This window comes from Octodon degus, unplaced genomic scaffold, assembly GCF_000260255.1.
Source record: "Octodon degus isolate 3935 unplaced genomic scaffold, OctDeg1.0 scaffold00043, whole genome shotgun sequence".
In the NCBI taxonomy this organism is placed as follows: Eukaryota; Metazoa; Chordata; class Mammalia; order Rodentia; family Octodontidae; genus Octodon; species Octodon degus.
This window is the reverse complement of record NW_004524619.1, coordinates 4834751-4854542: the sequence shown is the minus strand read 5'-3', so window position 1 is coordinate 4854542 and position 19792 is coordinate 4834751. Positions and strand designations below refer to the sequence as shown.

Here is a 19792-nt window from a genome sequence, read left to right as displayed (position 1 = left end):
CACAAACAAGTGTGATTTGTTCCTGGTCCTTGGGGACCACATGACCTTGGCCACTGCTTTTATTATCTCTTCTTGAACTTTCCCCAGGCCCTGGCATTGCTCCCACTGTGAAAACCGGTGAGGAGGTGGGCTTCGTGGTGGATGCCAAGACTGCTGGGAAGGGGAAAGTGACCTGCACAATTCTGACCCCCGACGGCACTGAGGCTGAGGCGGATGTCATTGAAAATGAGGATGGCACCTATGACATTTTCTACACAGCCGCCAAGCCAGGCAACTACATCATCTATGTGCGCTTTGGCGGTGTCGATATTCCCAACAGCCCCTTCAGTGTCACGGTAAGCAAAATCCCTTCTCCAGGCTGTGCTGCTGGTATCCAATATGGTACAGTGGCCGGTTGCTGAACCCTGAGTAGGACACCCCCTCACACCCCGCCTTATAGAGATCCAGCTTAATCTCTAGAAACACAGACCTTTGCCTCTCGGAGTATTTAGAGAAGCTCATTGGTGGCCAGTGTTTCTGTCATGGTAAGTGGCTTAGGCAATGTCCTGGCCTAAAGCCAGTTTGGAAGGAGAGACGTTCTAGAAAAGTATCCTTTTGCACAGTAAAGAGAAGTAACCGTTGTTTGTTTGTTTTTTGGTGGTACCAGGGATCAAACTAAGGACCTTGCATTTGCCGGGCAAACACTTATTCCACTGAGCTATTTCCCCGACCTGTGAAAATTGATAAGTTTTTGCTGTTAGTAGGCCCCTTTACATGATTGCAGGAGAGAGGGGTCCTGGTGTTCTTTAATCAACAGACTGGATTCTGGTATCTTGGGACCAGCTTTAGCGGTGATTTGGAAAGATTCACACTTTGTCTATAAATGGGAAATACTGTGTCTTTTAAAGCTAGCACTGCCCAAAATAGAAGGAAAGCATCATGTGAAAATCTGGGTGGGCACATAACTAATGAGTGTCTTTAACCCTCCACCCCACCCCACCTTTGCGAACTGGAGACTGAACGAGGGCCCTGGCGCTGAGCTCTACCCCCAGCTCTTTTTAGTTTTTATTTTGACAATGTCTCACTAAGTTGCTGTGTCGTCCAGGCTGAGCTTTAACTTGTGATCCTGAATGCCGAGGTGGTAGCTGTACCACTGCCTGGCTTAATTTTCAGTTCTGGGTGACTTTTAGAGCTTCCTCTCAGTATGAAGGATCTTCCAGCAGGATAGGTTTACAACCTTGGGAGAATTACCTCTTGTCATCTCAGACACCTTGTCACCACACAGCTTGGCTGTCCGCAGAGCCGGCCCTGTGGCCTGCTCCCATTCTATGCCTGTGGCTGGGCCAGAGTAGCCACACCCCACCCCAGGTTTCTAGGCCCTTATAACTGCAGTGCATCCACCGTGACATCGCGCCTTCTAATTACTTCACAGTGTGCCATGGTGGAAAAGGATAAAAGGCTCTATTCCAAACAGAAGCGCAAAGGACTTTTTTCCAGTAGCCCTCAGTCTACTGTGGCTTTTTGCCTTTGCCTTGACGTTAGTTATCGGTAAACAGCGTGGCACAAGGCTGGATGAGGCTCATTTATATCTTAAGTATGTAAACACTTGTCAGCTTTGGATGGTTTCCATTTGGGAATGTTTTTCTCTTGCGGGGAGAAAGCGCAGCTAGAAGGTTTATGTCCTTAGTTACAGGGAAAGTCATAGTTGAGGCTTGTTTTGTGTTTCTGAGACAGGGTCTTGCTGTGTATTCCAGGCTGGCCTCAGAGCTGCTGTGACCCTCCTGCCTGAGCTTCCTGAGGGCAGAGATCACAGGCCTGTGCCACCATGCCCAGCTCAGTTGTAGTTTTAGGAGTCAGTTTTTGTCCAATGGTGATTTTATCTTGTTGATTAGAATTGGACAGGAGGGGCTGGGGAGACAGCTCAGCGGTCTAAGCGCCTGCCTGGCAAGTGTAAGAACCTGATTTGGTTACCAGTACCGCATGCCATGCCAGCCCTGAAACTGGGTATGGTGACGCTTACCTGTAGTCCCAGCGCTGGGGAGGCTGAGACAGGAAGCTTACTATGAGTCTGAGCTGCATAGTGAGACCCTGTGCCAAATAGATAGGGGGAGAGAAAGAAAGAATGAAAGATAGATAAAAATTTTTTAAAAATATATTTAGTACAGGGTCTATAGGGTCTCACCATGTAGATTGGACTCATAGTGATTCTCCTGTTTTCAGTCTCCCAAGCGCTGGGATTACAGGCGCCTGCCACCATGTCTAATCTCTATTGCTGTCTCAGCGTTGCTCCGGGTCAAGACCAGCAGGGCACACCAGGGAACCCTGGCCGCTGTGCTCTGCATAAGCAGGTGCTTTAATCTGCTGAGCTATCTGGTCGGCCCTACATAAATAAAAATTAAAAAGAAAAAAAAAGTTGGACAACAGGTACAAGGAACGTCTGGGCGAGGTCATGCCCTGTGGTCCTATGGGCTGGGTTTAAGAGACCTCAAAGGCTATAAAGCTTGGAGTGAGAGAAGTAGAGTCAAGGTATTGGGGATCATTGGAGCAGGAAAGTCTGAGGCCTAAGGTGCAGGCTTCCAAACTAACCATCGCTGAAGATAAAAGATGGAAAGGCTTTGTGCTCCTATTCCATGCTTTTCCCAGCCTTACCTAGATGGAGTCACTTTCTCTTCACTGTTTCCCTTGGGTAGAGTCCTTTCTGCCTTGGACAACTGGCACTGTATTTTTTTCTTTTTAGGGAATGGTCTACAGGGTGTTCAGGGTCTCAGTACTAGATGGGACTCATAGTGATTCTCCTGTGTACAGCCTCCCAAGTGCTGGGATTACAGGCATGCACCACCATGCCCAGTCTCAATCACCATCTCAGTGTATGCAGGGGGCGGGGCTGGCACGGCAGGCCCGGGGATTGAAACGCTGGCCCCTGCACCTGCTTGCAGGTACTTTAATCCACTGAGCTATTTGGCCAGGCCTCTGGCACTGTATTGTTAGCAAATGTCTCCAGGCACTACCCATTGTGACCTTCCTCACAGCCCATAGTGACAAGTGGCTCACCTGCTTGTCACCACTGAGAATTCCTAGATAGGCCATAGCCTCACCCTGCAAGTCCTTCCTCCTGCGAATGTGGCGCTGCATTAGCTTCATCCTGAGGAACCCTAGGAGGCCAAGTCAGGGCTGTTCCTAATGCAGCACCTCACCAAGAGTTCAGATAAGCACAGCCCTTGCTGCTGCTGCTGCTGCTGCTGCGTGCAGCCGGAGTTAGCCTGAGTGCACCTTGGTCTTTGTTATGGCAGAAGATGAATGGAGAGAGGCCCTCTCCCTGCTGCGTCATTGGGTTATTAGCCAATATCTAAGATTGGCGATCATGTCTAAGATTTTTAAAAATGAATTTGTGAAAATTTTAGCAAAATTTGAAACCCAGAAAGTTTTTAAAAAATCCTGTTTTCTGACTCCTTGCTGCAGAGATGAGTGGTGTCAGATTTTACCTGCCTGTACGACCGACGCCCGAGTCTCATGTGTGGGACCATAATGTGCTTGCTCCTCTGTGACTTGCTTCTTCCCTGACTGTGTCCTAGAAACCCTTCCCAGACTTCACCACTTTTAGAATATTGGCTCCATGTCCCCTGACAGTCTCACTATGATGTATTTGCCCAAGGCTCCAGCTGTTGGACATCAGGCTGCTTCTGTCTGTCCTGGCCACACACAGCTCCAGGAAAACTCCTTGTACACATCACTCGCCTGTGGAGGTTCTTGGCTGCCCTGGCCTATTTGCAGGAAGTGGGGTGGAGGGTTCAGAGGACTCGTGCATTTGGGGAGAGGATGCTTCCCTGCAGAAGCATAGTATGGATATGCTTGCCCGTGAGAGCTAGGGCCTCCCTGCTGTAGGAGGTGGAGCAAGGCAGGTTATAGAATCTGTTAAATGGAGCCAATGCGATTCCCAACTAATCTCCATTTGCCACCAACCAGGCCACGGATGGGGAAGTCACGGCCATGAAGGAGGCTCTGGTAAATGCATGTCCCTCTCTATTCAGGCCCCGGGTACGCTCTCTCCCCCCCCCCCCCCCCCTTGTGTTCCTGTGTTTACTCAACCTTCATTTCAGAAAAGCTACCACCTGCTTCTGGGGTTGCTTACGCCCTCTGGGTGACCTGGTCACTGGTGTGTCCCCATTGATCTGCCCTTCACAATGATCCTGCTTTTCCTGCAAGACCCACCTTCGCATCACCGTCATGCTCCACGAATCGCCCGCCATCATGTGTGTCCATGCTCATTGTCTTCTGTCTCCATGGCTACGGAGCAAGGTGGACAGCTGTGTCACAGGCCAGCTGCTGGCTCAGAGCTGCCATTTGCACATTTGTTTTCTGTTCAGGGTCAAGGCCACCTGCTGCTACTCTCTGCCACTTAAAATGCACCTTCTTTTCCAGGCCACAAGCAACTAAACCTTTCCAGGTGGAGCCTCTTGGGACTCAGACATTTCTGTCTCTCACTTTCCCACTTTCCCGTGGGTGCTACTGGGAATTTTACAAGCAGACTGCCCAGCGATTTCTAGTAAATTGGTCAGTGGGACTTTTCCAGTCTTTCAGGTTGTGCCATGGGCCCAGGGCCAATTAGACAAAGCGAGTACCTTGTAAGTGGTCTTAGCTCCAAATCCTGGCCTCCCTGGCTTGCAGAATTCCCAGTAGCTCTGGTCCTGTAGCTTCCCCAACCCACACTGTTGTCCAATTCACTCATGGCGAACTGCTCTCTGTTTTTAGGTGACCGAAGAGGCCTATGTCCCAGTGAGTGACATGAATGGGTTGGGCTTTAAGCCTTTCGATTTGGTCATTCCATTTGCAGTCAGGAAAGGAGAAATTACAGGTGAGTCCTTCTGAAAGTGCGTTGTCTCCCTCCCTCCCTCGCCGTGACATGCTAGTGGGTCCTGGGGTGGTGGTACTTGTACCCCTCACCCAGTGCTCCTATTTTGAGCTCTAGTAGTTGGTCTAGAAGCCTCTGAGGTTGTGGAGCGTGTTTCTTTGGGGAGGTGGTTTGTTTGTAGCTTGTATTTCATTCTTGAGAGATCCTATCTGTTCTAGGTTAAGAACGGCTTTGTTCAGGTGCCTCTCCACTGTTCCGTTGCTTTTGCCCTTTTCTCCTGCCCTCTCTCCTTTCCCACTTTTCTAAATATAGTCTGAGCTCAACACTGAGGTCTGTTGTACAAGAGTTACTTTTTCTTTTTAGCCGGCTCAATGCCTCTTCTTTTGATTGGCTGAGCTGCTTATGTGGCTGGGTTTGTGGTCTTCTCAAGACCATTCGAACCTCTAATTTGCCGGGTGTAGAAACCCTCTGTGGAAGCCAGAAGGAACCAAAGAAACAAATAGGCCTCCAATTCCAAACACTGTGGAACTTGGAGGATTTAGGGAGTATGAATGTTCTTGGGTCTGAGGATATCTGTGCGTTATGCTCAGCTTCTTGGGGAAAGCGACAGGTGGGCTCATAGCCTGTGTCCCTATGCCCCATAGGAGAGGTCCACATGCCATCTGGGAAGACAGCCACACCCGAGATTGTGGACAACAAGGACGGCACAGTCACTGTCAGATACGCACCCACTGAGTTTGGGCTGCATGAGATGCACATCAAATACATGGGCAGCCACATCCCTGGTAAGTAGGGCTCAGCAGCATGGCTGGCAGGGCCGGCAGGCCTGCCTGCTAGGGGGTCAGTCCTGGCATTTGGGGAGTCTGTAGGTCCGGTCAATTGCTACACAGGAGCACTTGGGGCAGGCTTGGGCAAGCCGTGTTGTCATCCCTGTGAAACCAGATGGCCCGGGACTCCAGCACATTAACCAGTTTCCTGAAGATTCTACAGCTCAGCATCTTGGGTCATAGTGCAGGCCCTCTGGTCTGTAATTGTTTGTCTTTGTTATTATGTGGAGCTGTGGCCCAAGGCCAAGTGGGAAAAAAATTGCTGGGCTCAGTGAGGGGCTTTCCAGCCTGGCTTGGGGAGCCTTGTGGGTCGTGGGCAGTGTCAGAACAGGCAGAGGTAGAAGAGGCCAGGCCCATGCCAGGGCAAGCTGGCTAGGCACACTGGCGGTCAGACTGTTTGTTGTTCTTATTTTGTAATTGTTTAAATATTTTCTATTTGATATTTTGAGAAGGTAACACAGGGTTTAAAAACAAAAGTGACATTGGAAAAGGTTTCTTCTCCACCTATTCTCTTCTTGAATCTGTCAGTATTTTTTACATTCCAGTTGAAAGTAGTTATAAGACTATATGTACACAAATGAGAATATAGCTTTTAATCTCACCCCTCTATGCAGACTGCAGATGGGCGTGCGCTTGCTCTTTTTGTCTCACAGTGCGTGTAGGAGCACTGTACACGTATGCGTAGAGCGTGTGCACAGCGCCCCTGTTTGGACGCTCCGTTGCGTATTTCACGGGGTCCCAGCCAACATCCCCTTGCCACGTTGTACCTTTGAGGTTTGGTTCCAGAGTGGGGGTGCTCGGACACAGCTTCAAGCAGTTGTGATTTTGATAGATTGCCCACTGTCCACCCTGGGGGCTACTCCATCTCCACAGCACCACTGACAGGGCCACCAACCCTCTGACAGCCCGTGAAGTGAGCTGTCAGGTGTTTGGCTTGGTGCCAGTTGAACTGTTGACAAAAACAATCCTTGGTGTTGCTTTGTTTGCATTTCTCTTGTGGATGAGATTGAGCAACTTTGTGTTCAAGTGCTATTCATATTTTATTTCTCTGAACTGAAGGCTCATATCCATGGGCAAGCATGCCTGCGGTCGTGTTCTGGTTGTTTCTAAAAGAATGGCACAATGTTGTTAGTATTACATAGCAACTTGCTTTTTCTCTTTTTATTGGAACGTATTATGGGGGATGTGTCAAGTTAATGCACACAGATCTCCCTCATTCTTTTGAACGGCCCGTGAGTAGACCAGCTTCCTTATTGTTGGAGGCAGGGGTCTTCTGATTGGTGGGTGACGCCCATGGGAGTGAAAGTGCTTGCATTTGCCTGGACAGGGAAGACCGCTGTAGGGCCGGTCCTAGAGGTCAGCTCCTTAGACGAGGCAGCCTTACATTTGCAGTGGTGGAGGCTAAACAGCCTTCTGAACAAACAGATCTTCGCAGTTACCCTCCCTCTAGTGGTGGGTCACTTGTCTGCCTGGTGGATGTGTCTCCCTTAGTTGTCAAGTTGAGCTGGATTCCCCTGTGTTAGGCTCCCCGTCCAGTGTGGGCCGGTGACAGTTTTCCTCGCAGGGTGATTCAAGGAATAATATTATGTGCAGCCACAGCACAGCATGTGGTAGTCTAGCCTGGGGACGGGGAAGGCACACAGCTTCTCTTTTTGCTATGTGCCTCGCTCCGCAGGTGCCAGACCTGCTAATAGGTAGATACTCAGATACCCGTTGTCCACCGTATTCATCCACCTCTTAACGGGCCCCAATTTTGTCTGTGTCCTTGGCCAACCCAGAGAGTCCTCTGAAGTTCTACGTGAACTACCCCAACAGTGGGAGCGTTTCTGCCTATGGTCCAGGCCTGGTGTATGGAGTAGCCAACAAAACTGCCACCTTCACCATTGTCACCGAGGATGCAGGAGAAGGTACTGTGTGGTTTACATGTTCATACTCTTCTGGCTTTCTATTACATATTCATATTCATGTTCTGTTATGTATTCGTATTCTTTTAGCTTCTATCCCATATTCATTATCCATAGTCTATTACATATTCATTATTCATATTCATATTTGATTACATATTCATGCTCTTCTAGCCTTTTTTTTTTTTTTGGCAGAACCAGGGATTGAACTCAGGCCTTTGCACTTGCCAGGCAAGCGCTTATCCTACTGAGCCATCTCCTCAGCCCATCTTCTAGCCTTTTATTCAGAGAGATAAGCGAACAGTTCCAGGGCAGCTTTTAAAGATGAAATTATTACTAACTACCATGGCACACACCTGCTGTTCTGGCACTTGGGAGGCTGAGTGGGGAGGGTCACTTGATCCCATATTTTGAGAACATCTTGGGCAACATAATGAGGTCCATCTTAAAGTAAGAACAAAAAGAAAAGAAGGACAAGAAACTGTATCGGGTGGTAGTATTTGCTTATTTTCTGTCACATCAATCTTTCTGCCCCAGAGCTGCTTTCTCCTACCCAGAGCAGAAGCTTTTGAACTCTTGTATTCTGCTTGAAATCAGATTTGTGCTAACACGCCTGGAATTCAAATGTGTTTGGTTTGGTTCTTTTCTCGCACATGTCCGCAGGCCTCCCGTGAATCACTTAGTGGCTCCATCTTGTTAAAGCTGGGCTGCAGCCCACGGTGTTTGTGGTGCTTATGGGCTTTCTGTAAGGACAGTGACCATGTGTCTGGCCCTGGCCTGGCCTGTAGGCGTGATTACCCTGTAGGGCTCCATCTCATCCTTACTCCGTGTCTCCTGCAGAGTTGGGGCTACTTGAGGGAGCTGTCCAGGGGTGTGTGTGTGGAGGAGGGGTGTCTTCCCAGGGGACTTTGGCCTTGCATCTGCTCTGTCCTGCTGCAGCCCCTGTTGAGATGCATGTGGAGTATGTCATCCTCTTGTCCTTGGCATCAGGCCTGCCCTGGATGTCTGGTGTCTTAACCCTTCCCTCTCTCACTGCCCTCCCTCACTGCTCCCCATCTCAGGTGGCCTTGACCTGGCTATCGAGGGGCCCTCAAAGGCAGAGATCAGCTGCATTGACAACAAAGACGGGACGTGCACAGTGACCTACCTGCCTACCTTGCCAGGCGACTACAGCATTCTCGTCAAATACAATGACAAGCACATCCCTGGCAGCCCCTTCACAGCCAAGATCACAGGTAGGGTTGCCTGCCTGGCTGGCAGCTTCCTCATGAGGGGCATAGCTGCCCCAGGAGCCGGTCCTTGCATTGGGTCATGGGTGGCAGGCTAGGCATCTGTTCTAGTTTAGATTTTTATAGACTTTTTGAGAGTCCCTTATGTGATAACCTGGGTATAAACAAGAGTGGCCATTTAGAGGGCCTTTATTTTGTACCGGTATGCCAAAGGCAAGTGCTTGATAGAGGTGTTCAGACAGTCCTTGCTGCCTGCATACCTGAGCTCACAGGCACCTGTATTACTGCTAGACAGGTCTTCTGCTGTTCTTTTTACCAAGAGGAAAGTGAGGCTTGGCGAGGTATGTAGCAGCTTAGCCAGGTTCACCAATGCCTATTCTAGGCTGCAGAACCAGGTATCCTGTTCCAAGCCTCCTTTTCCTAACTGGTTTCTGTCTGCTGGGTTTGGATCCTGCCCCCAGTAGGTTACAAGGAAGAGGTATAAGGGAGGTTCTTGTTCCTGAAGTACTCAGACCTGTCTGAGGATTCTTCCTACTGCTTACTGAATAAATGCCCAAGGCCATGGTGGTGGGCAAGAGGCGTGTCTTCCCACCAAGATTCCTTTAACAAGCAGTCCGTGAGAGTTCTCATCTCAGGGCCTGCCAGCTCCTAGCCCCTTGAGCCAGGTGTAAGTTTCAGTCACACTTTGTTGGTCAGGCTGCCCCCTGTCTGAGGCGTGTTCTGTCACCGTGGGTGACTGATTCTTGCCTGTTCACCTGCGGGTGGCTGTGGAGTGAGGGCTCTGGAGGGCGGGGCTGGCCACCTGTCACAGCTGGGTTGGGGGTGGTTTTCCAGATGACAGCAGGCGGTGCTCCCAGGTGAAGTTGGGCTCAGCTGCTGACTTCCTGCTGGACATCAGTGAGACTGACCTCAATGCACTGACGGCCAGCATCAAGGCCCCGTCCGGCCGTGATGAGCCCTGTCTCTTGAAGAGGCTGCCTAACAACCATGTTGGTGAGTGCAGCTGCTTTCTGCCTGGGGCCTGGAGGTCAAGGGTGGGAGGCGGGCTCTTGAGGTCCTTTCCTGGGAGAGGGTGGCTCCCTGGGATATGTGACGTGCTAACCCACTGGGTCTCATAGGTGATGGAAGTTCAGTGTGGTTCACATATTGCCACGGACAACCTGACTTGTCAGGAAGCCATAGTTGGAGAGCACGCCCTTGCCCTCCCCGGTCCTCCCTCCTCCCCCACGCCCCCTCTGCCATCTCTTTCTCTGTTTCCTTACCACCCCAATTTTGTTTCTGTGCAGGCATCTCCTTCATCCCCCGGGAGGTGGGTGAACACCTCGTCAGCATCAAGAAGAACGGCAACCACGTGGCCAACAGCCCTGTGTCCATCATAGTGGTCCAGTCCGAGATCGGGGACGCGCGCCGAGCCAAAGTGTATGGCCGAGGCCTATCGGAAGGCCGGACCTTCGAGATGTCTGACTTCATTGTGGACACGAGGGATGCAGGTCTGTGGGATGGTTCCAGAGGAAACGCCCAGTTTAAGGGAACTGGCACCGTCTTTTTGCTCAGACTGCTTTATTTTTCATCCTGCTGACTCTCCTCTGAGCATCCTTCAAGGGCAAGTCCTTCTACCTGTATTATCAGTTAAACCTGACCAGCGCTGGTATTTGTTTGTTTGTTTTCCATAATTTTATTGAAAAACAAATAGCAATGAGACAGTTTCAAATCAAATTGGTAGGACAGTTCCAATAATTAACACATTGCACACTGCCTTCCTAGTGGTTGTTTGTTGTACAAGATGCAGACATGATATCCTATTTACAAACACTATTAGAACAAATCCCTCTATTCCTTGAATTAAGAGAGTGTAACTATATATCTATCCTAACCATTTTGAATACACAGATACAAAATGATCATTCATCTATATCCCCTTTTTTGTTTAGTTCCATCATTTAAATATTTTGTTTTTTAAGGATAAAAATTTTATTTTATTTTTTTCCCATAATTTTATTGAGAAACAAATAGCAATGAGACAGTTTCAAATCAAATTGGTAGGACAGTTCCAATAATTAACACATTGCGTACTCTCCTCTTAGTGGTTATTTACTGTACAAGATGCAGACCCGATAGCCTATTTACAAACACCATTAGAACAAATCCCTCTATTCATTAAGAGAATGTAACTATATATCTATCCTAACCATTTTGAATACACAGATACAAAATGGACATTCATCTGTATCCCCTTTTCTGTCCAGTTCCGTCATTTGAATATTATAGGTGTGTGAACTCAGCAAAATATTCCAAAAGAGTCCAGTAGTCCATAATAGTATTGGGTCTTCCGCTTCCCTGGCAATGTCAGAAATTGTTGACCTGAGTCCCCTACGGCTCAACATAACAGCATGGATTTACTTCTTATACCTCGTTTTTATACTTTTCTGCTGGATGGTTAAGACCAAGATAAAGCAAGACCTATGCAATAAGAGTTGTAACTTTTGGATCTGATAAGGTCCATCAAATCCCCTCAGGATTTATCCTGAGATCCTGTACCTCAGATTGTAGATCCTTTGTCACTGTCAGCCATGTGGATGAGTCACGGCCATTGCTTGGCCAATTTGCTCCATCATTTCAATATTATAGATGTGTGAACTCAGCAAAACATTCTAAAATAGTCCAGTAGTCCATAATAGTATTGGGTCTTCCACTTGACTGGCAATGTCAGAAGTTGTTGCCCTGAGTCCCCTGTAGCTCAACATAACAACATGGCTTTCTTTCTTTCTTTCTTTCTTTCTTTCTTTCTTTTTTTTTTTTTTTTGGTGGAAACTGGGATTGAACTCAGGCCCTTGCACTTGCCAGGGAAGCGCTTATTCTACTGAGCCATCTCCCCAGCCCCATGGCTTTATTTCTTATACTTCGTTTTTATACTTTTCTGTGGTATTTGTTCTATAGATGAAGAAATTGAGGTTTACATGGATTGTAGCCCCATCTGCTCTTGGAATTTGAGCCCAGAATTCTGGACAAAGCCCCAGGGCAGATGGCTGTTGCTTCTTATGTTGTTAAACCTTTAGATCTGTTGGCCTCGTTCTGGCAACAAGCAGTGGTTTAAAAATTCAAATTAGGCCATGGCTGGAGGTCTAGAACTTTTCAGAACCTTTAAACTCCTCCTCTGCCTGCGGCTCCTCAGACTAGCTGCTGTTCCCTTCTCTTTGCCATCTGGAAACAGCTTACGTATCAAGGGGTGTACACCCATTTTGCATTCGTCGAGCCCCGCCTGCCCAGGGAGTTGCTGTCCCGTCACCCTGGGCTGCTGTTCCGCAGGTTATGGTGGCATATCCTTGGCAGTGGAAGGCCCCAGCAAGGTGGACATCCAGACGGAGGACCTGGAGGACGGCACCTGCAAGGTCTCCTACTTCCCCACTGTGCCTGGGGTTTACATCGTCTCCACCAAATTTGCTGACGAGCACGTGCCTGGTATGTGCTCCTCCCTGCCCTCCCTCTCTGAGGCGTGGGTTTGCCGTTGGAGCTGGAACTCGGCCTCTGGGCTGCTGACCCGCACCTGCTTGGTCTCACAGGGAGCCCATTTACTGTGAAGATCAGTGGGGAGGGCAGAGTCAAGGAGAGCATTACTCGGACCAGCCGGGCCCCATCCGTAGCGACTGTTGGGAGCATCTGTGACCTGAACCTAAAAATTCCAGGTGAGCATAGGGGGCAGAGGGGCATAGGACAGCTTGGGGAACCGACTCCAGCCATGACCCAAAACCTGCTGTCCAAGGTGGCTCTGGCAACCTGGCCATTTCCTAATTCTCTTTTACGCCTATTTTCACAGAGTCCCATTTAAGGACAATAAATCTATTTACCTGAAACTTTTTTTTTTTCTTTCAAATGAAAATCACTTCATTGTATAACATAGAGAAAGCATAGCTATGCTTTTAGATTTATTGTTTATTAAGTAGAATTAGGAGAGACTTGGTCCCATTGATACCAGTCTCTGGGGCCGTCAGGGGGAGTCAGCCTTCTAGCGTTTTCACTCATCTCTGTCTTGCCTCAAATTCGGACAAGGGCCATGCTATAACACTGGGTGAGCCACGCTGAGCCCTGTGGGAGTGAGCTGACTCTCATGGGGCCGCATAGCCCGAACGCAGTGTGGTCCAGTTCTCTGTATGGAGAGTTTGCTTTGGCACTGAGTTTCATAGCTCCTTTGCTCACAATCTGCTGGGGGTGGGGGGGGGGTCACACAAACTGTGGGCGAAAGAGGATAAAGCATCCCCAGGGAAGCTCAAGTGGTCTCCAGGAGGGACAGCTTTTCCACACGGCACCTCCTGTCTTTGCTAGTGTGCTGTGCGCCTGCTTTCTTAGCAGCAGTTGGTCAGTGGTTCCTAACAGGCCGACATTGTGTGAATGGGCCTTGTGTGAGTGTGCTCCAAGCCTTGTTGCCACAGTTTTGAGACAAGGTCACTTTAAAAAAGCTATATGGGGCTGGTGAGATGGCTCAGTGGTCTGGGGCACCTACTTAGAACAAGCTAAGCTAAGCAAAAGCACAGGGACCGCGGTTCAATCCCCAGCGCCACATGCCAGCCCACCCCGCCCCCTGGTGGGCTGAACTGGCCACACACACACTAAATAAATAAATAAATAAAAAATACTTTAAAAAAGCTATATGGAGCCAGTGAGATAGCTCAGCAGACTAAACACTTGCTTTGGCAAGCTCAGGGACCAGGGTTTGATTCCTGTTCCCGCCTGCTGCACCAGCCCCACCTCTGGGGTGTGCTGAGCCTGCGACCAAGTCTGGGTATAGTGGTGCACGCCTGTAATCCCAGCGCTGGAAAGGCTGAAAACAGGAGGATCAGTAGGAGTCTGAGCTGCGTAGTGAGACCCTGTACCAAATACGTAAATGGGAAAAAAAATATATATATTAAAAGAGCTGTATAGATGGTGAACATGAAAAGTCCCTGTGTCCCGAAGAGGAGGGGAACAGGAGGGATTGCTGGTAGTGATGGCAGAAGCAGCCGCACTGCGTCTTACCGCTCCCCAGAAGCCCCTTGGCGCCCCTTTCTCCACACTGCCCACAGCCCTGGGCACTGCCTTCCTTCCAGTCCCACCTCGCCAGTCTGGTGGAAAAAACGTGGTATCCAGCTGACATTTCATTTCTCATGTTGCTAGTGACAGGGCCTGTCTTCAGCTGCGGCAGGGTTCTCCTTTCGCAAGATATCGGTTCTGTTCTCCTTGCTTACTTGTTTCTTTCGGGATTAGCACGTGACCTTGTGCCATGTGGACACCTGTCCTTGGTCTCTCTGGCTCCTGGCATCCTTCTCAGTTACTTGGCAGCTGCTGCCTCTGGGGGATATGCCTTCCCCTTGTTACCCATGTGAGCTTGCTCCTGGTTTCCAGGTGTTGTAGGCCCGGGGTGATGTCAGCTGGGACAGCTGTAACAAGTGAACAGAAACTGAGTAGCGGTAACAGGCATCTGTTTTTCCCTCTCGTCATGGAGGCTGGCAGGCCAAGCCGGGCTAGCAGGTGTCAGTGAACCTCTTTGGGTTGTAGAAGGCCAGCTTTTCTGGGGGCCCTCCCAGGGTGGGGGCAGAGAGGAACCAGCTCTTTTTGGACTCCGCTGAGGGCACCGAGCCCTTTACCTCCCAAAGGCCCCACCTCTTAGGCCTGTCACACTGAGGGTGTGATGACCAGCGTGAGTTTCCGAGGGGTGCGTAACAGGCTCTGTAGCAGCGTGGCCTCTCCTTAACCTCCCTTCCTTTCTGTCCTCAGGGCTCAGCCTGAACTGCTCAGCCCAGATCCTGTAGGGCTGAGGGTGCAGTCTCTTAGGGGCTCTAGGTGACGGCAGTGCCTGTGCCCCGCCTGCTGCCCGCCTGGCTCCTCCATGTCCGTGTGGGCACACTGGCCTGCACCTGGTCCTGGTGGCTCAAGGCACCACTTTCCTGACTGTGTGGCCTCTGGTTTGCTGGAAGCTTTGCTCACGCATGGATCCCCTCGGCCGCTGGGGGCGACTGACGTGCAAGCTTCTATGTACTTCTTGTCCTGTTACCTCAAAGCTTTTCGACGATAAGGAATGAGCTTCTTGTGTTTTCTGTTCTTTGCCCACTTATGAGACAGAGCACATCTGAGCACGACGGCCACACCACGTTTGTCCCAGGATCGCCTAAGCTGCTGTGGATTTTATTTACAATCTGTCACTCCACTGTCAGCTCAGGCCATGGTTTGAGGATGTCGTGGAGAAGTAACTGGGCTCCAGCCAGGCAGGTTGTAAACATTCTCAGTGGGGCAAGAAGTGTTAATGCCCCCAGAATGCTGTCTGCCCCGGTGGCCTTCAGGGCCCTCCACGCTGGCCCCAGGAGGAGAGACCTCAGCCTGAGCGCTCTTGGCCACAGGCTGCACCTGTGCCCTCTGCTGCTTGCTCTGCACCTCCCTCCTGCCTCAGCCCTTACCCTAACCTTTCTTTCTCCCAACTCCCACTGCCTTTCAGAAATTAACAGCAGTGACATGTCAGCCCATGTCACCAGCCCCTCCGGCCGGGTAACCGAGGCAGAGATTGTGCCCATGGGGAAGAACTCACATTGTGTCCGGTTTGTGCCCCATGAGATGGGCGTTCACACGGTCAGCGTCAAGTACCGTGGGCAGCACGTAACCGGAAGCCCCTTCCAGTTCACTGTGGGACCACTCGGCGAAGGGGGTGCCCATAAAGTCCGGGCAGGGGGCCCTGGCCTGGAGAGAGGAGAAGCTGGAGTGCCAGGTGAGCATTCCAGGCAGGTGGGCACTAGAGGAGAGTGAAGTGGGGTCTGGTGGCACGGGCACCTGTTCCAGGTCCCGCAGAGAGGACCTCTGCTGGGTGGTGGTGGGTCATCCTTCCTGGAGGCTTCTGGAGTGCAGTGGGCTTGGATCATTCCTGTATCCAAAGCTAAACAGGCTGCTGGGACTTCTCAGGGGCTGTAACTTAGTGTGTGGCATGGTCTCTATGCTAAGAGGGAACGGGCTGACTGTTGCCAGAGTATTCTAAGGGCTGGTGTTCTGTGGAGCATATTGCAGTGCTGCAGAATCCACTGCAAGGGTCCCTTCTCCTGCTGGCTGCTGGCGGGAGGTCTGTGGGGAGAATACTGGACGTTCTCAACCTTTCCTGGCTCGGGCCGGGTGTGTTCAAAAGATACAAAATTGCCCATGAACATAGGAATCATGGGTGGGCACCTAGGAGACTGTGGTGATGGCTTGCTTGGTCACTAACTGGGTGTTTCTTTGCTCTCAGCTGAGTTCAGCATCTGGACCCGGGAAGCGGGCGCTGGGGGCCTCTCCATTGCTGTTGAGGGCCCCAGTAAAGCCGAGATTACGTTTGATGACCATAAAAATGGGTCATGCGGTGTGTCTTATATTGCCCAAGAGCCTGGTATGTACTCAAGGATCAACGGAGGATATTCTGTTCAGAGGCAGTTAGGCTGCCAGGAACAAAAACCCATCGAGGGCCAGTGAGATAGCTCGGTGGTCTAAAGTGCCTGCTTAGGCAAGCTTAGGGAAACTCACAGGGGCCACATGCCATGCCAGCCCTGCCCCTATGGTGGACTGAGCCAGCCAAGAGAAATAAACCCACCAAACTAGCTCGAGGAAAACAACTAGGCCTCTGAGGGGTGAGAATTCCTGTTCTCCTCACCTCTTTCCTTTCTCTGTCGGCCTCTCTTGCGTTCTTTTAATTGCTTCATTAACTGACCAGGGGTTCTGCATCTTTTATGTGCTAGAAGCTCTTGGGGCATCTGCTAAAGCAGGAAATACACAAAATGGATCAGATTATAGAGGTAATCAATTATATTAACATGGAGTTATTGAAATTTTATGAAAATATTGTTACCAGTAATCAAATGGACATCATCACCATTGATGCATTGTTTTCATTAATGCCTCAAATCATAAGACGTTATGAAGAGCATTAATAACCCTAATTTCAAAGTAGAGCTAGATATAAATTGTTATGCCAACACAGCTGTAAAATTTTAAATGCTATGAAAATAGCCTGTGATTTTTATGGGTGATAAAAATCACAGGTACTTCCTTTCTGCTGTGATTTCTTGTGGGCTTTTTTAAAAGAAAATACTAAATTTCAGTTAGAGGTTAATGAAGATAGAAGTGGTAGTGTTTTTCTTTTCCCTCTTCAAGTCTGTGGTTCTCCTGGATTCCATATGTAAGCCCTGAGGGGACTCTGTAGACCCCACTAGAAATCACCAACTGTGGCTGACCGAGAAAAGCCTATTGAGGGCCAGTGAGATAGCTCAGCAGACTGAGTGCCTGCCTAGGCAAGCACAGGGACCAGGGCTCGATCCTGGCACCACATGCCACACCGGCCCTGCCCCTGCAGGCCTGCTGAGCTGGCGACTGAGACTGGGCATGATGGCACACGCCTGTAATCCCTGTGCTGGCAAGGCTGAAAACAGGATGGTTACTACGAATCTGAGCTGCATAGTGAGACGCTGTACTAAATACATTAAAAAACAAAAATGGTTTAGAAAGCATGTTGGCTCTTCCTGTTGCCACTGAGGCAGGCTGTCCTCTCTGAAGACATGTTAGCCCTAAGTAAGACACAAGGCTACTCTGGAAGGACTTTTCCATAGTCTCTGAAATGATGGGGCTTCCTTTCCCAACAGGTAACTACGAGGTATCCATCAAGTTCAACGACGAACACATCCCCGAGAGCCCCTACCTGGTGCCTGTCATTGCACCCTCTGACGACGCCCGCCGCCTCACTGTTATGAGCCTTCAGGTGAGACGCAAGGAAGCATCCATCTCCTCGGCCACAGGCTGACCAGTGGGGCCCCTGGACTCTTGAGGCCGCTTCAATCCCCCTGGGGTGCCCAGACCCTGTACACATTTTGCCACAAGTATTGCCAGGCTTGGTCCAGCATCCTGGTGGCAGGGTCAGACCTTCCCACCTCCCACTGAAGGCAGAAGGGTCAACAGGACCAGCCTCAGTCAGCACCATCTCTCATTTAGCACAGATTTGCTTTCTAAATATTTATTTAAGAGAAACAAAGAAAGCCCATTAATAATTGGTTAAAGGATTAGGAGGGCTTTCAAAACAAAACACAATGATACCAAAGGTCCAGGGACGTCTAGCCAGCTGTTGTTAGCCTCTTTTCCTCGAGATATTCAATGGCAGTTTATATTTTTTAGGATGATTTATTTATAGTGCATGGGCAAGGAACTATGCTAAGAGCTTTACTGGTGTTAGCTCAGTAAATCCTTGCAGTGGCTTGGTGAGTAGTTGCTCTTGGCCACATTTTAAAGACAATACAGGACCCCTGGGGGCCAGGACACAGCTGGCATGAGGTAGCAGAGGAAGGGCTCTGAGGCTGCAGTCCAGTCCAGTCCAGTCTACGGATACCAGGACATGCAGCGTTTCCCATCGCAGATGGGAATTCAGGTCTGCCGTAGCGCCTGCTCCCTGCCAACGGGCCGCTGGGACGCCTCTGCAGCTTTTGCTCAGGATACTGAGAAACAGTGCGGAGTCTGAATCAGAGTAGCAATTCAAAGTTGTGAAGCAATGCCAGAACATTAAAATGTGATTTCTGGGGCTTCTTAGGTAGCCTTCAGCGGCCCCCAGTTCTTGAAGATACTAGACTAGAATCCAATCTGAGAAACCAGCCTGGTGATATCGTTGCATTTAGTTCCATAAACTTACTTTGTCCCTGAGATTCTAAGCTTACCCTGGGAAGGCTGGGGGTATTTCTAGTTATTCCAAATTAGTTCTTCAGGTCGGAAGATAGTTCAGAACCCAAACCAGTGTGCACATTGAAGAGGCCTTCTCAGAGAATCCCAAGGGTGCCAACTGGTCACTGTGGCCTAGATGTTTTTCTTGTGTTTCATTTAAAGGCTTCTTAACAGAAATTCCTCTTGTGGCTGACTTAACTAAAACCTACGGAGGGAGATAAACCCAGCATTTGTCAAGGGCAAAGAGCTGCCTTCACGCATCTCGATTCCTGTCGGGTCTTCCAAGGTGTTTATCTCCCTCTTGAGGATTTAGCAGCAGGTGGATTCAGGTAACGTAAGTGATTATGTCCGAAGGGAGCTGGTTGGAAGCAAAAGCTTCTTTGGAAGATGCCACACATCACACTCACACTCCGGTTGTAAATATTTCAGCAAGCTACGTATCAAGCTGTTGAATCAGTGGCTGCAGCAGGAAGGGCCTGTCTCTCTGCATGTCCCCCGTTCTCCCGGGCTCATTCAATGCTAGGGGATTTGTGCATTATTTATCAGAGCCTTGGTGGAGGCGGCTCTGCAGCATCTGGTGCAGGTTAGGCCGGAGAAGCACGCACGGTTTTGTCTTGCTTTTGAGATGTTGATGAAAATTGGAGTCGGCTGGCACTCTGTTGGGGGCGGGATGGTAATCAAAGAGGCCTAAGTTTGGGTTATGTTCTCCTTCCCCAGGCTATAACATGTAGGCCACACAGCCCTGTAGAATATTCCACAACAGTGGGAAGGCCCACATCCTCACTGTGTACTGTGGTAGTCACTGGCCTCATGTGGTTACTATTCACCCATTTGTGGCCAGGGGACTGAATTTTTCACTTATTTCTCAGTACACACACGCTTGCACACACACACACTTAAAAAAAATACAACGTTTGGGCAATGCTACTACTACGTGGCCTTTGCGCAAGCACCCCGGCATGACCTGGAAATTTACTAGAAATATAAAGCCCCATACCCCCAGGTTCGGATCTGCATTTACATAAGACCCCCAGATGATTCGCTCGCACATGCAGTGTGAACTCTGCTGCTTTCCAGTCAGCATCTGAGGACTGGAATGGCCAGTCATCTAGCTGTCACCCCATCCTGTTGACCTGTGGAGTGTTGCTGTTGCCTTGTTCCCATGTATCTGAAATCTCAATCCACTCCTCCAAGGAGATATAGTTCCTCAGACAAAGCTTAGGGAATAAAAATGACCCAAGAAAGAGCAAGAGGGGCTGGAGAGATGGCTCAGTGGTCTAAAGCACCTACTTGAAACAAGCTTGGCAAAGCACAGGGACC

The 19792-nt window shown here is 49.8% G+C and overlaps 1 protein-coding gene across 6 annotated transcripts in view; it reads left to right on the top strand.

Annotated features, from left to right (window-relative positions):
- Flnb (filamin B) overlaps window positions 1-19792 on the top strand; it is a 156659-nt gene that overhangs the window by 125908 nt on the left and 10959 nt on the right. For 2 of the 6 annotated variants that reach the window (XM_004631610.3, XM_023715740.1), the window contains 13 exons: window positions 88-335; window positions 3943-3981; window positions 4729-4831; window positions 5473-5613; window positions 7434-7562; window positions 8621-8794; window positions 9623-9781; window positions 10075-10278; window positions 12095-12247; window positions 12349-12471; window positions 15252-15518; window positions 16026-16163; window positions 17410-17525. In XM_004631610.3, coding sequence (XP_004631667.1) covers window positions 88-335; window positions 3943-3981; window positions 4729-4831; window positions 5473-5613; window positions 7434-7562; window positions 8621-8794; window positions 9623-9781; window positions 10075-10278; window positions 12095-12247; window positions 12349-12471; window positions 15252-15518; window positions 16026-16163; window positions 17410-17525 — 1994 coding nt within the window. Of the gene's footprint in view, window positions 1-87; window positions 336-3942; window positions 4015-4728; window positions 4832-5472; window positions 5614-7433; window positions 7563-8620; window positions 8795-9622; window positions 9782-10074; window positions 10279-12094; window positions 12248-12348; window positions 12472-15251; window positions 15519-16025; window positions 16164-17409; window positions 17526-19792 lie in introns of all 6 variants that reach the window. The other 4 variants (XM_004631612.3, XM_004631609.3, XM_004631611.2 and 1 more) reach the window with 2 other exon arrangements.